Consider the following 16,444-nt stretch of genomic DNA (forward strand, 5'->3'; position numbering starts at 1 on the left):
ACAAGATACACTAGTGGTTTACGACACTATTAGGGCTGAATATCTGTAAGCCTATTGGTCTGGAAAAAGTTTTGACTACATTTTTGGTGATTTGGACCAAAGATGAGGCTATCACAAAGATACCTGGTGGTCTAGGACAGTGAGAGGCTTAATGTCTATGTCCTGGTGGTCTAGGATTGAGAAGAGGTAGGTAGCTCTAAAGATATCTATCTTGACTATTAAGACCTGTTCAGGTTAAAGTAAAGGAAGTCTTTCAAGATCTCTCATTTCATTGGAAAACATATTTTCCAAGTGAGCTAGCCGCATGTGCTACAATATGACGAAACCCCCGCCCATCGTCCTTGGTAAATATATCAGGAGGCTCCGGAATCCTGATGTATCGCCATCTGGCATTCCTGGCATACAATTACGATATAACCGGCGACCATTCAGGCCTAAATGGTGACCCACTCTGCAACCGGCAGCGTCCCCCTTCATGCCCACATGGCACAAAGATGGCGTAAAGAATGGAAATAATTGTAATTCCTGGTTCCTCGCAGGGAACTGCGATTATTTCAGGGCTTGTACGCCAGTTTTCTGATAGATGTCCCCCATTGAATGTGAACACGTCCTTTACTGTGCGCACCTTGAAGATCCCGGTTTTTGTATCACAACAGTTCTCTATTGTAGGCGTTTGATTTATGGAAACCTAAATGCTGTAAAACACGCCGAAGGCACACGGAATCAGAGAACACTTTTTAGTCTTTATGTAGCGTCTTTAAAGAACAATTGTACCTATCTCTTTACTAATTAAAGGTGGCAGGCGGACTGGCTCATTACTTCCGCCTAATGAGGCAGCCTCCATACCACCTTGCTAATCAGAATAAAGGATGGTACCAAACGTTCTTCAGAGAAAATATGAATCTTACTTTTATAGTAACGAACGAGGCTCCGCTGTCATTACTACCGCAAGGCCCTGACACAGACCCATTGGCGAGCCTCAAGTGTTTAACCTCAAGGGCCACCTGCAAGAACCTTAAAGCGCACCTCACTTTACAAAAACTTTAATCAAAACAGTATTCCAGTATGTGTTCTAGAGGTACACATCTCGGAAGTCTCTGTCTGTATATTGCACTGGTGGTTGGAGACTGTGCAGTGAATTAGGTCCCCCTTCCTCTCCGTAGACTACTATGTAAATTGACACATCTTTATTTCACGTGTCTCTAGGTTCAGATCAGTTTATGGGACGGATGCAAGATTTCCGGTTGTATCAGGAGGCAATTACAAACCGGTAAGTGGTAACAATAGTTTTTTTGCATAAAATTTTCACAGCTTGACTAGTGAGGAGCAAATCTGTTCAGGTTCGGGTTTAGTTGAGTTTTACTCCCACTGGTAAATGGAGATACTTAGAGTAAATGGCGCCAAATACATGCTGCAGGTGAGTTTGCCAAACCACTTGCTGACCGCTTTGCTCCCAGTATTTAAAGGGAATCTACCACCAGGATGAAGGATTGTAAACCAAGCAAACTGACATACTGGTGTGTGCCCCCTCTGGCAGGAGCTGCTCTTCTTTAACTTCTGATGCTCTTGTATTTATGGGAAAAAAAACTTTAAAGATTATGTAAATGAGCCAAAGGGGCTCCAGGTTTAATTAACAGCTATGGAGTCTGGAGCCCCTCAGGCTCATTTGTATAATTGTAAAGCCATTTTTTGTAAAAACATAAGAAGCTAAAAGAAGAGCAGATCCTGCCAGAGGTGGCACACACCAGTAGGTGCTTGGTTTACAGTCTTTGATCCTAGTGGTAGATGTCCTTTAAAGTGTTAATACACAGCAGTTATTGGTGAGTAGGCAGGTGGAACAAATGCCAAACCCAAACTTCTGGCTCAAATCTGGGTTCAAGGACTTGAACCCACAATCTTTGGCACAGGTCTTGACCTTGGCATCACCAAACATGACCTCAAGAAATTTTCTACTAAATATTTTGCTTCAATATTAATATTTTACGCGACACAGAAGAGAGTCCTGGATGCCTTTGAAGAAAAATAAACTTTAAACGACTCTCTTTGGCACCAGTTACCTGAAAAATGGTACTTACCATTTCACACTCTGATGCCATTCCAGTGGCACTGATTCTAGTTCCCGATGCACTGCACTTCCTGGGGAAGCATCGGGGACTAAATACTAGTTGAAGCAGTAACCCTTTTTAGCCAGTGATTTACTAAGTGGTCTCCTCTAGTGTTTTCCTGTAGTTCTTGGTTGACAGCCGGGAAAGGATACTGGAATCATTGGCACTGGATTGGCAAAGGAGTGGGGAACGGTAAGTACCATTTTTATGATACTGGTGCCATTTCAACTATAACTTTGTTCCATTGGGAAAAAAAAAACTCTCAACAATCTTTTCCATGAGTCTTCTTAGTCTTGGACTCCCATCTGCAGCAGTGATTGCAGGAAACACTTTACTAATTCTAGAAATAAGCTTTTAATATTTGACTGCTATTGCTCTTACACCCCACTAGCGAATTGATCAACCTATTAAAATGTCTCTGTCCCATTAGTTGTTTGACCAGGCTCATTGCTATAGTTTCATGGTTCAACCTAGAATTACAGATCACCGCAAGTCAGTTAACAAAAGTACATGGGACTGAGCTGCAATACCAGACATAGCCACTATCAAGAATATGGTGCTGTCTCTAGTAAATGGTAAATCAGCTAATTGGTACAGTTACCAAAATAGGGAAATTCTGCCATTTTCATATGGATGTCTTTTTGGGCAAACTTCTTCCAATCCTCACAGACCCCGATGATTGATCTATAACAGTGGACTATAGTGATGTCATTGAGTAACATCTTTCCTCTGTCACCTCTAAACTCACGACTCCTTTAATTACAAGATTGATCTTCTTATCAGCTGTTCATTTTTATCAGGCTAGATTCATTTCTTGGATAACCTTGCTTTGCTTTTCAACAGAGAAATCTTGGAAGTGTTTTCCGAAAAGTTCCTCCAAGTGCCGATCCAGTCAGATTGCCGATGTCCTGGTAGCCACCCGCGTCTTCACCTCCCAGATGGAAGGTCCTGCCTTCCCAATGGGGTTTCTAACACAACGAAGGATAGAGTTTTAAGACTGAACCGCGATGCACATCCAGTGTCTTACATGAATGATAATGATCATCAGACTGCATGGGTTTCGTCCATATTATCAACATCAGATTTTGACGCAGGCCTTAATATAACTGTAGATTTGAGCAATGGTCAATATCAGGTAAATGTAATAAAATACAGTATATGTGACATTACATAGAATATACCAGCATAAGACCTCAATATGAGATTGGTGAGGTCTGACACCCAGCAACCCACAGATTCTCTGCAGCCAATGGAACCGGAAGCAGATAGCGCCATTTCCTGTGTAGTGGTTGAACCAGATCACTGCAACTTAGATCCCATTCAAGTGTCTTAGAGGCAATTTGCCTTTAAGACAAAGCAAGTATTCTGCTCTGACCACTACACACAGATCGGTGCTTTCTGCTGCCTGTCTTGTTCTCTGTTTATCAGCTCCTAAAAAATCAGCTCCTGTGGGGGTTCTGGGTATTTAACCACCACAAAACTATTAATTGGGACCTAATCCATGGATAGATTACCCATATTTTTACCCCTGAAAATTCCTTTAAGTGTTTCTAAAAGTGAGGTATCTTTGGTAGACATTGGGGCACGTGTACTTACAGGGTCACCGGAGTTCACAGAAAGTGCATTGTCCGCGATTCACTAAGATCGAGCACCCAATAACATGAATATGACGCTTCCCCACTCAGGTCCAACAGAGTTCACCATCTTTTTTGTTGTGCATCTAAGTACTTGGGCTTGCGACACAATTTGAAAGTTAAATCCGTGCTCAGTCCGAATCAGTCAGACTTTCCAACGCCACGCTCCCTAATTTGTGTTGCAAGGGAGCAGCGCAGCTGCGCCTCAAAAAGGGTCACGTGCACCACAATCCCAGCGCAGAAACTTCTAAAATACTTGTGCAAACCATTTTAGCCCCGAAAACGTTGCACAGGCTGACAAAAGTGTGCACGTGACCCTTAGTAAATGAGCCCCATTGTCTGACATGGCATGTAAAATACAGTATATGTTCACTTTTTAGGGACCCCCTTAAAACACATAAAAATACCAAAAATGGCAACTATGTAAGTGATAATGATTAGATATTAGTGGACCTTAACTCTAATTTGGGGTTCAGGTGCGTCCTGCACAACCCAGATTGCTGGCTGAATAGACAAGGTGGTAATTTGATGACCGTAGCTAACTAGCTATGGCTGTGATTGACCAGGGGGATACCTCTGGCCAATCATAGCCATGCTAGTTAGCCAGGGGCATCAATTTGCCAGATGGGCTGTTCATCCGCCTATCTTGCTATATGTCTGGGTTATGCAGGGCTCATCCAAACCCAGGTCCGGAACAGAGTTCGGATTTGCTCATCTCTAATAACGATTAACCCAATCTCCTCAAAAAGCCCCATAGAGTGCTATTTTAAAAAGGATTTTTTTCAAAAAATGTAACCATATTTTTGAAAAAAAATCCAAAAATAAATCAATACAGTGATGGGTTTTTAAGTATTATACTAAAATGCCCATCCGTCCCTCTCCCAAATTAAAGCCAGATCGACAAACATCGTTTACCGAAATATTCAGGTTCCAAAAACTGCTTCTAACAACATCTTATTTGTCTTCTATCATTCGCGAAGTTCATTACATCTCGACTGTAAATTCGATATCCTCCTGTGCTCGTTCTGTAATTCTGCTTCCCTTTTATGGTTCCAGCAGATTAATAGCCTCCTAAGCTAAATACTTTATCTTTCAACTCCCTCTTCTTCTGTATATATCCCTATAGTGATTATGATGTATGCTCATAATTATCTTGACTAGTGTTCTTATAATTCTTAGCTAATTAGTGTCGCTGAATGCTGCACAGGCAAAGTCAACAATGGCTCGAGCCGGCGTCCTACGAATATACACTCTAACTACTCAATGCCAGTTACTCTACAGGATTCCTTACACACATCTGCTTCCAGGCTCCTTCTGGTGCAAAATATTTGGACATAAAACAGATTACAGTAGAAAAATTACATTTTTGAGAACATTTATTAAAACAGAAAGAAAATATTCCAAAAGTTTATGGACAATTGGGAAAAAATTGGCCTATGGTAAAGGTCAGAGTTTTCTTCAAAATGGACTCTTTAGGGGCCAACTTCCTGGTTGTGAATAGTGATGTGTCGTTCACGAACGAGCAGGCTCTAAGAACCTGCTCTTGTTCTACGTGGGCCGGTTCACCCCAGTGAGCTGATGGCTCACTTAACCCCATCCCTAACCGTCTCACCACGCCCCCTTTAACCCGATACAATTGGGTTAAAAGTGGAGGGGCATGGGGTGATTGACTGGCCTGCGGATCCCTATTATATAATTAATAGGGAGCCGTTCAGGAGCCAGAAGAGCCGGCTCTTCTTAGTGAGTGGAGCCTAATGAGCCAGCTCGCTAAGAAGAGCAGTAATTCTCATCACTAGTTGTGACATCAGCTCACCCCACTGAACCAAAAGAGAACAGCATGTTTGTAATTGGCCGATCTGAAGCCTGTGCTGAGTTACATGCTTGAGGCATCACTGAAGGTCCTTTGCATCACACTAAGTACTTTCAAATAATGCAAGACAGCTTGTTTAGTAATTGGCTGACCTGATGCATGTGATGAGTCACATGCTTGTTATATCACTACAGGTCCTACAGCCCTTCTCAACAAGCCTCCAGCTGTACTATACTATAACCCATGGCAAATGAAGATTAGCCTGGGGGGGAGGCAAGGTAAAACCTTTGCTAGCTGCTAAACAATGCAGATAGCTAATTATAGTAAATTAGAGAATTGTTTATTTTTGCTTAGTGCAGAGTTTGGCAAATGTTTTTATAATTTACAGTTGTACTAAGGTGTGGACGCCCTGCACATAATTAGCTGATCTTGGCAAATTACTTAGAGGCAGCACTTTACGGGGAAAAAGTGTACAAATTACTTCATCTCCAGACAGAAAAAAGGGGCAGATTTACTTACCTGTCTGGAGGATCTCCCAAAAGTGCATTGTCCGACGACAATGCACTGTGCCGAGATTCACTACGAGCATGCGCCTGATATCCTGCATGTGTCGCTTCCCCGCTCAGGTCCGCCGGAGTTCACCTTCTTCTTCCTGGTGCATGTAAGTGCATTGTCTAGTGACACAATTTTAATCTTAAATTCCACACTCAGTCAGAATCAGTTGGATCGTCCAACAGTCCACCCCCCGATTTCTGTTGCATGAAAGGCGGCACAGCTGCACCAAAATTTCATGCAACACAATCCCCTTCTAAATACCGATCCCAGTGGCGCAAACCCCAAATACCATGAACAGTCCGATGGAAATTCGATCCACGGACCCTTAGTAAATAAGCCCCAATGTTCTTCACCCAGAAGTCCGGCATTTGGATCCATCTCAACCCCTCCACCACCACGCCGGTAATACAGGCATCATTGCCATTAAAATGTCATTGGCGGCTTAGCCGGCTGCATTTTAAAGGGTTAAAAGTTGGTTTGGGCTAGAATCGGTCATTTACAAATTAATTTTTTTTATTTTTATAACACTGTTCCATCTTACAACCCTACTGATTGTAGAATTTGTGATTGTAGCATTTCGGTGGATCAATAGAACCCAGAAATGTCTACTTTATTTGCATTTTTTAGGAAATTAGAGGAATTTACATTTCGAAAAATCAAGTGATAATTTTATATTGTTTCTTGTGCATTTCCATTCCAGTTTTGTAAATTTATTTTAAAATTAAATTTTTTTTTCAGATGTCACCATTTATTCCTGCTATTTGCATACAAAGATTTTAAATAAAGAAAAACCTTCCCTTTTCTTCTAATTTCCAATTACATGGTGAATTAAATCTCCCATAGGCCTTGGGTTATGTTCAAGCCACATAAATGTCTGAGCACCCACTGGGACAATATTCTTTATTATTCACGTTTGCCTTATATAGTCATCAATGGCAACAAGAACAGACTCTGAATTGTAGTGGAAACATCTGCTCATAGAACTTCTTTTTACGATGAAATCTTGAAAATCTTCGATTTTTGTTCAAAAAAAAAACAATGAGGATACATTACTCTTACTTTCTATTGTACTTTAAAGGGGTTGTCCACTTTCAGCAAATAATTGATATTGTTTGTGTAATGAAATTTTCCATTATACGTTTGAATTCCTCTAGAACTCTCCTTGCTGTCATTCAACAGGAAGCTTCATTGTTCACTTCCTGGTGATATAAACCGATCCCTGGTCATGTGATGTCACACAGGGGAAAGGATTGCTATATCCCTGGTCATGTGATGTCACACAGGGGCACGGCTCATTACATCCTTGGTTATGTGATGTCACAAAGGGGCAAGGATTGCTATATCCCTGGTCGTGTGATGTCACACAGGTGCACTTCTCAATATATTCCTGGTCATGTGATGTCACAAAGGTGCACTGTTTGTTATACCCCTGATCATGTGATGTCACACAGGTGCACGGCTCGTTATATCCCTGGTCATTTGATGTCACACAGGTGCACGGCTCGTTATATCCCTGGTCATGTGATGTCACACAGGTGCACGGCTCATTATATCCCTGGTCATGTGATGTCACACAGGCGCAAAGCTCGTTAACTCCCTGTTCGTGGTGCACAGCTCGTTACATCCCTGGTCATATGATGTCACGCAGGTGCATGGCTCGTTATATCCCTGGTCATGTGATGTCACACAGGTGCGCGCCTCGTTCTATCCCTGGTCATGTGATGTCACACAGGTGCACAGCTCGTTAGTATCACATTAAATGACCTGGGATATAACAGAAAGTAGAGTGGAATATTGTACAGGCAGTCCCCAGGTTACATACAAGATAGGTTCCTTAGGTTTGTACTTAAGTTGAATTTGTATGTAAGTTGGAACTGTATATTTTATAATTGTAGCTTCAGACAAAAATTTTTTCATTCCAGTGACAATTGGATTTTCAACATTTTTTGCTGTATTGGGATCAAGGTTTATTAATAAAGCTTCGTTACAGACATCTTACAGCTGATCAGTGCAGCCTGGGACTATAGTAACATCCAGAGAGGTCACCAGATGTCACAGTGGGCAGAGGGGTCTGTCTGTAACTAGGGGTCGTCTGTAGGTCGGGTGTCCTTAAGTAGGGGACCGCCTGTATAACTTCTGATTGCACAAAAATATCAATTATTTGCTTAAATTGGTAAAGTCCTTTCAGTAAAATCTTATATCTCTCAATTGAATTGAATCTAATAACATTAATTGCTCGGGAAGATTGGGGGGTAGAGGGGAAATTGTGTGTACACTGCAGTTATGTTGGGTTTTGGGCTGCTACAACTTCTGTGGTATAATGGTTAAAAGTTAGGCTACATTCACACGGACGTATAAAAACGGACGTATACGTACCGTTTTTTTACGGGTTACATACGGCCACATTAATTTCAATGGACAATACGTCCAACCATTTATATTGCCGTTTTTGACACTGGAGTGTACGGACCGTATACTGGCCGTATAAAAATATAGAGCATGTCCTATTTTCTCCCGTATTTCAGTTCTGTATGCCCTAAAAGTCTATGGGCATGTATAAAATACGGGTTAAATACGTGCTGCATACGGATGAAAAACGTCACGTATTTATACAGAAATACAGCCTGTAGATACAGGACTGGAGAAATACATGTCCGTGTGAATGCAGCCTTAACTTGTAAGTAAATAAAAATATTGGGGCAGATTTACTTACCCGGTCCATTCGCGATCCAGCAGCGCGCCTGCGCTGGATTCGGGTCCGGACGGGATTTATTGAGGTAGTTCCTGCGCTGAAGAGCATCTGAACGAGCTGGAATACACCGGCTCGGGCTGAGGGAAGGTAAGTGCAAGTCTTGCGACACATTTCTTTTTTTAAATGCGGCGGGTTTTCCGAATCCGTCGGGTTTTCGTTTGGGCAACGCCCCCCGATTTCTGTCGCCTGCACGCCGGCACCGATGCGCCACAATCCGATCGCGTGCACCAAAATCCCGGGGCAATTCAGGTGAAATCGGCACAAATCGGAAATATTCGGGTAACCAAGCGGGAAAACGTGAATCGGGCCCTTAGTAAATGACCCCCATTGTGTATACAATTTTACAAAATTATTTTGTATTTTGAATTCACGTTTTTATAATTCACCATCTTCATCGTTATTATTTTTTTTCTTTACAGATATTTTACGTTACCATTCAATTTTACAGCCCAATGCCCAAGGCTTTAAAAATCCAAAGGCAAAAAAATCGGAATTCCCTTTGGGAAGACTGGCAGTATTTTGCAAGTGATTGTCAAAACTTCGGAATGGAAAATAATGGATTTTTAGAGACCCCAAGTTCTGTCAATTGCCTTCAGTTTCCCAGGTAGGAAAAATTGTTCACTTTAGTAACTTGTATTATTGGTTAACTTTAGCAAATTTGACAATTTTGTGTTATGTTTTTGGAAAATTTTCATGACCTCTATTGAAGGAAGTCTACAATAAATCAATCTGTTTCTTAGGGATCTGTGAATTTAGGGGGAATACAGTTTTCTCTTTATGTAAATGAACTTCTCAATACACCAGGGGTGTGGCTATATCCACCTGACGTCTATAGAGGGGAAGAACCATATGGGATAAGATGCGTAAAAAAGAAAAAAGTGCCAGAAAGATAAAAACTGGATTTCCTCTAAAATTAAAGATCACTTGGAAATGGGAAATGTTTGTCCTATAAAGTGTCCTAGACAATAGTGATTTTACTTGTAGGGTGTTTTTTTGGGGGGTAAACCCCTTTAAAAATGGTTCTAAAGAACAAAGTTTTAAAAATTTCTGCATAAGAAATTTAAAATATATGTGTGTATTCTGAAAGAAACCATCGGCATCAGAGAAGCAAATATTAAAATCTAGAATAGTGATATAGAAATATATAGTTTGGTCAATTTTAATTAGAATTTGGCGAATTACCGTATATGAAATATTTTATATTTTTTTATTGTTTTATTAATTTTTTAAAATTAAATTTCTGTTCAAATATATTTTTTTATTGTTTTATTATTTTTTTTTTTTTATGAAATTTTTTTGTCTTAGAGAAACTCCTTATTCTGATGGAAATGTCACCCTAAGTCTTCTGACCCCGGAGCCGAATCATCGTCCAGGTTACAATGATTTTTATAAAAACCAGGATCTTCAGGAGTTTGTCAAAGCGTCTCTGGTGAGGATTCAGTTCATTGGTCAATATCACACCTTGGAGTCCAATGGGAGTTTTCGGCATCGCTATTATGGAATTCGTGAAATTGCCATCAGTGGAAGGTGAGACAATTTTGTTTTTCCATCTGCTCAGTCGCAGCAATATTCAGTATATATTCAATATTCTATATATTGTCAGCCTCATCCACTAAATATTAAAGCTAAGGTCCAACTTTTTTGAGGTTTCTTAACCAAAATAAGCTCATTACTCCTATTTTCAGTCTGCTGTTGGACAATTTTTAGCCCCTCCCTTGACCTGTCAGTCAAACCACACACAATGGACCAAAACACACCCTTTTGTGCCAATGTTTACAAGCTTCGTGTCAATTCTGGAACACTATGGGGGTCATTTACTAAGGGCCCGATTCGCGTTTTCTCGACGTGTTACCCGAATATTTCCGATTTGCGACGATTTTCCCTGTATTGCCCCGGGATTTTGGCGAGTTCCGCCGGATTTTTTAAAAAAAAGTGCCGCGGGACTCGCGCTTACCTTCACCAGGAATAGGCCGGTGAACTTCAGGGCATTCCGGCAGGCCTCTGAGAAGTTCAGCGCAGCAGCGCCACCTGGTGGACGTCGGAGGAACTGCCTTAGTGAATCGCCGGAAGACCCAAATCCACCGCAGAGAACGCGCCGCTGGATCGCGAATGGGCCGGGTAAGTAAATCTGCCCCTATACCTTTATTCTATGTGCACCTACTGATTGTATTTGGCCACTTTTAGTGCCTGCACCACTATCAGGACGAGATTGCTCGTCCATATATTGCAAGAGTAGGAATCTCTTCGTCATCAACCAGTTACGTAACTGCTCTAGTGGTGGCTTTAGAAAGCCGATATGGCTAAATCACGACAAACAAGTGATTTAGCACTATGCCATGCCTAGAGGATTTGAATGTTCTACCTCTATGGCAGGACTACTTACAAACAATACAATTGGTATAATAGGAATGTCTAAGTTCTGCTCTTATATAGGACCTATTTGGGTGATTCGGGACTGTAAACTACTTACAAGTCCTTATGAAGTGGTGGCTTAGTGTCCCAAATCATCCTTTAGCAAGTCCCTATGTGCCTGTAATTAAAATAGAAAATGTTTATACTTACCTCAGTCTGGTGCTCCCCTGACCACTAGGGTGTACAACTCAGGTTTCATTGAAGTACTGTAAGGACATGGGGAGCCAAGAGATAGATCCAATGCGTCTCAGTACAGGCGGTCCCCAACTTAAGGACACCCCACTTACAGATAACCCCTAGTTACAGACGGACCCCTCTGCACATTGTGACCTCTGGTGAAGCTCTCTGGATGTTACTATACTCTCACGCTGCAATGATCAGCTGTAAAGTGTCTGTAATAAAGCTTTATTGATAATCCTTGGTCCCATTACAGCAAAAAAGTTTAAATCTCCAATTATCACTGGGGCAAAAAAAAAATTTGTCTGGAACTACAATTATAAAATATACAGTTCCAACTTACATACAAATTCAACTTAAGAACAAACCTATGAAACCTATCTTATATGTAACCCAGGACTGCCTGTATAGGTAAATATAGGGTTTTTTTTATAGCGCCCTAGGAGGCACTTGCTACAGGGTGATTTGGGACACTAAAACAAAGGTTCATAAGGACCCGTGGGTGGTTTCGTCTCCCAAATCACCACCGACAGGTCCTCTTTAAATTTTCTTTGGCTGCCATATTTGGAAAGTAGTTTCACAAGGCCGCCCCCTCTAGGAGGTGGAAATGCCTGAATTTTCATTTATAAATATTTATCATTCCTAAAAATTGGTTGGAACCCCCCTGCAATTAGCCAGCTATCCCTGTGGATAAGAAATTAGGGAATCTATTATGATAAAACCCCTCTATGGAAACCCATGAAAAATTTTAAGCAGTTTATGAAAACAGTTTTATAAATATGTTGTATGTTAAAATGTTTATCCCATAGTTGGGGGGGAAAGATGTTGGGTCAACTTGTGTGTATTGGGCAGCAGACAACAGGAAGTCTCCTCTGCCCTGACCGGGGTAATTCTAAACAGAGCAGGGACAGTGGGGCTCATTTAATAAGGGTCCGAACGGCGCACTTTCGTCGGGTTTCCTCGTTTATTTGCGTTTTGTGCCGAATTGCCCCGGGATTTTGGTGCATCAGGGCCGGCTTGCACGCGACAGAAATCTGGGGTGTGGCCATCAGACAACCCGACGGATTCGGACAAAACGCGGAATTTAAAAAGGATTTGTGTCGCAAGATCATCACTCACATGCACTCACATGAAGAAGCAGGTGAACTCCGGCGGATCTCGGCGCAGCAGCGACACATGGAGGATATTGGGCGCACGACCTTAGTGAATTGCGGCAGAACCCGAATCCTCATTGGACAACGCACCACGGGATCTCAACAGGACCGGGTAAGTAAATCTTCCCCAATGTCTTTAACCCTGAAAGAGAGACTCACACGTCTTAAGGACGGGTAAACTGTGCGTCGCGTGCTTCATTGCCCCAGAAGACGTTAGTGAAGAAGAAAATAACAATTTGCAAATTATTTTATTATCGACTGAAGGACGTGGATTACGGAATATCCGCACTTCACTAAACGAGAAGAGCATTTTGCCGCCGGTTTAATGATATTTTCCTATAATGGATGTTTTACTTAGCCTGTACTCTCGACACATTAGAGGCTCCATAAAAGTTGCTTGATTACACTGTCATTGTCAGGGAAATGTCACCACTGACTCCAGATAACTAGTTCATTTTCCGTTGCAGATGTAATTGCCATGGGCATGCTAATTCCTGCGATACAAGTGTTTCACCTTACAAGTGCCTATGTGACACCGAGAGCTTCACCGATGGGGATAAAGTAAGGCTTTCCATTTTTATTTCTGTTTGGTAACATTTTTTATAATTAGTGACACAAGAGACAACAAGTTTCCATGTACAGAAGTTTTCAAGACCTCAAAAACTATTTCTCACTAGAGAACTTGAGATTCAGATGTTTCCATGTTCCTTCAGGTCATTACACTTGAGGAGGACACGTCAACATGAAATTATTTCACTGTGATACAAAAAGTTTTCTTTTCATTAATTAAAATTAAATATTTATGGGTTAAAAATGGAGAGATTTGGGACCTAACGTGGGAAGGTCCTCCATTTACAACAAGAGTGGCTGTATCGAGTGTCTCTTTTGCTCTGGAGGACTTGGCCCCTTTGGGTATTCCATGGGAAGTACATTGATTCTAATCAAAACTGTGTAATGCCTAATTTGTCCTGTGGGGGTGCTGAAGAGGAATATTGTTACATTGCTGATTATTGGTGGTACCAGAAGGATCCTGCTATCAGTTCATGATCTTGATCAGAGTGTTTTGCACATAGGCTGAAGGTCAAAAAGGGTTTTCTATTGCTGTGGTTGAGAGAAAGATATAACATCGGGTGAGAAGCAGATCTCTGTGATATATCTTTTTATAGGATTTAATATAGATTTTATAGGGAGTAAAAATACAAAAGACAGGACTCCTGAGAGAAATACAGACGGTCCCCTACTTAAGAACACCCGACTTAGATACAACCCATACTTACAAACAGACCTCTGGTAATTGGTAATTACTGTTCTTTATCCTTAGGCTACAATAATCAGCTGTAACAGTTATCACAGGTGTCTGTAATGAAGCTTTAGTGTTACTCCTGGTTCTTATGAAAATCCAATATTCTTAAAATCCATTTGTCCCAGAGACCAAAAAAAATTTGGCTAGGGTTAAAATGATAAAATATACAGTTCCAACTTACATACAAATTCAACTTAAGAACAAAATTACAGAACCTATCCTGTACGTAACCCTGGGACTGCCTGTAGTCAATCCTCACTACCATGGATAAACATACCGCTTGTCATTTCTACTTTTATTAGTGTATGGCACTGTGTGGGTGAGATTATAAGGACTCTCCCTGTCAATCACTGTGTGTTGGTGGGATAATCAGTATTTTCACTGTCAATCACTGTGTGTAGGCGGGGTAATCAGGATTGTCACTGTCAATCACAGTGTGTGGGAGGGGTAATCGGGACTCTCACTGTCAATCACTGTGTATGGGTGGGGTAATCAAGACTCTCACTGCCAATCACTGTGTGTGGGTGGGGTAATCAAGGCTCTCACTACCAATCACTGTGTGTGGGCGGGGTAAACGGGACTCTCACTGTCAATCACTGTGTATGGGTGGGGTAATCAAGACTCTCACTGCCAATCACTGTGTGTGGGTGGGGTAATCAAGACTCTCACTGCCAATCACTGTGTGTGGGCGGGGTAATCATTACTCTCACTACCAATCACTGTGTGTGGGCGGGGTAAACGGGCCTCTCACTGTCAATCACTGTGTGTGAGCAAAGTAATAAGGACTCTCACTGTCAATCACTGTGTGTGGGTGGTGTAATCACTGAGGTTAATCACTGAGGCTGCCAATCACTGAGGGTAGGTGGTGTAATCTGGACTGTCACTGCCAATCACTGAGTGTGGGTGGGGTTATCAGGAATGTCACTTCCAATCAGTGTGTGAGCAGGGGATTCAGGACTCTCACTGTCAAACACTGTGTGTGGGCGGAGTAATCAGGACCCTCACTGTCAAACACTGTGTGTGGGCGGAGTAATCAGGACCCTCACTGTCAATCACTGTGTGTGGGCAGAGTAATCTGTACTCTCACTGTCAATCACCGTGTGTGGGGTAATCAGAACCCTCACTATGTCTAGTAATTGTGCAGCACCATATCCATCATGTACTTCCAGTATGTAATGGCTCTATTGGGTTTCCCTTAGGAGCATATATAAGAACGCCACCTCTTGCCATAATATCCCTCCTTATAATATTGTAGACTCTGGGAGGTACAGAGGAGGTCCCATAGACAAGTCCTTGCTATTAAAAGTAGAAAATAATTTGCGTTTATAGTGAATACAGTTTTCTAACTACCAATGATTTTCAATATCACCTTTATCTAGAATAAATTAAAAATTTCCCCAGATAAACAGTGCGCACCGTGGCTATAAATTCTGCACCCCCCCCCCCCCGCCCCCTCCACTCATCAAACACTAGAAGCAATCTTTTCCAGACTTGATAACAATAAGTGGGATTCCAGCCTTTCATTAGCGGCCGTGGTTAGATCAAATTAATTGAGAGAGATTTTCGTAAAAAAAAAATAAAAAAAAACCACACATTCACCTTACTGGAAATAACAAGCAAATTGTTTTATTGTTACATTAAATTTTAATATTCCGTTTCCAGTGTCTTCTCTTCTGCGGAAGCAAATTAAATAAATCTTTTGATATAAAGACATATCTTTTTACTGCTCGGGAAAATTGCCTTAATCATTTTAAACACCGTGGCCTCCCGTGGCTAAGATTTTTCATGCCTTTTAGATTTTTTCTGCAGGCAGGTATATCTTGTTTTGCAGGCGGCCAGGTTGGTGTTGTTTCTTATCTCGCCGCCCTTTTATGTCTTCTTATATTATAAATATCAGGACGGCGCATTACATGGCAAAAAAAAAAAATTATTGACTAAATTTTACTTTTGGAATTAAATTAATATATATATTTTTTTAAATTTAATATTCTGACTTCAAAGCCGTCACATATTCATTTCCTCTAAATGATTTCTAGACATTTTTTTGTGCTTTTGATAACAGGTGAAAGTCATAGAAATTACATTTTGATATTTTAAAAATTTATTTCTGGGGAGAAAAAGGAAAAACAAAAAATAATTACAGGGAAATTAAATATTAAAATTATAAGTGGACATTTCTCATACATTTTACACCAGTTTCTGGGTGCAGGGGTCGGGGGTCATCCTCTGCCTGTGGTATGTGGTTGAGGAGCCACAAATGCAGTGTGAACATGAGCTTAGCTAGCTATCTTTACAGCAGCATTAGCTCTAACCATCTGCCCCTGTGTTGTCTGTATCTCTGAGTTCTGGCCCAATCACTATTAAGGCTGGGGCATAAGAGCCCTGCCCACTCTCCTAAGTTGCTGGCTATTGTTACTCTTAGTTAGCTCCATACTTTGTGTGTTGCTCTGTTGTTTTCCTGGGATCCTGACCTTTGGCTCTTGTTTAGACTACTCTACTGTTTTGTGATTTTGTACTTGTTTGCTCTGTTTGTTGCGACCTG

General features: G+C 41.3%; 1 protein-coding gene across 5 annotated transcripts in view; it reads left to right on the forward strand.

The window, feature by feature from the left end:
* The window catches only part of USH2A (usherin), a 493,686-nt gene that overhangs the window by 43,450 nt on the left and 433,792 nt on the right, over nt 1–16,444 (forward strand). For all 5 annotated transcript variants that reach the window (XR_011854013.1, XM_072140122.1, XM_072140124.1 and 2 more), the window contains exons 5-9: nt 1,207–1,270; nt 2,949–3,240; nt 9,276–9,460; nt 10,162–10,383; nt 13,067–13,160. Coding sequence is in view for 4 of the 5 variants with exons in the window: in XM_072140122.1 (XP_071996223.1) it covers nt 1,207–1,270; nt 2,949–3,240; nt 9,276–9,460; nt 10,162–10,383; nt 13,067–13,160 (857 nt within the window). In the remaining variant the exon portion in view is untranslated. The remainder of the gene's footprint in view (nt 1–1,206; nt 1,271–2,948; nt 3,241–9,275; nt 9,461–10,161; nt 10,384–13,066; nt 13,161–16,444) is intronic.

Source organism: Engystomops pustulosus, chromosome 3, assembly GCF_040894005.1.
Source record: "Engystomops pustulosus chromosome 3, aEngPut4.maternal, whole genome shotgun sequence".
Lineage (NCBI taxonomy): Eukaryota > Metazoa > Chordata > Amphibia > Anura > Leptodactylidae > Engystomops > Engystomops pustulosus.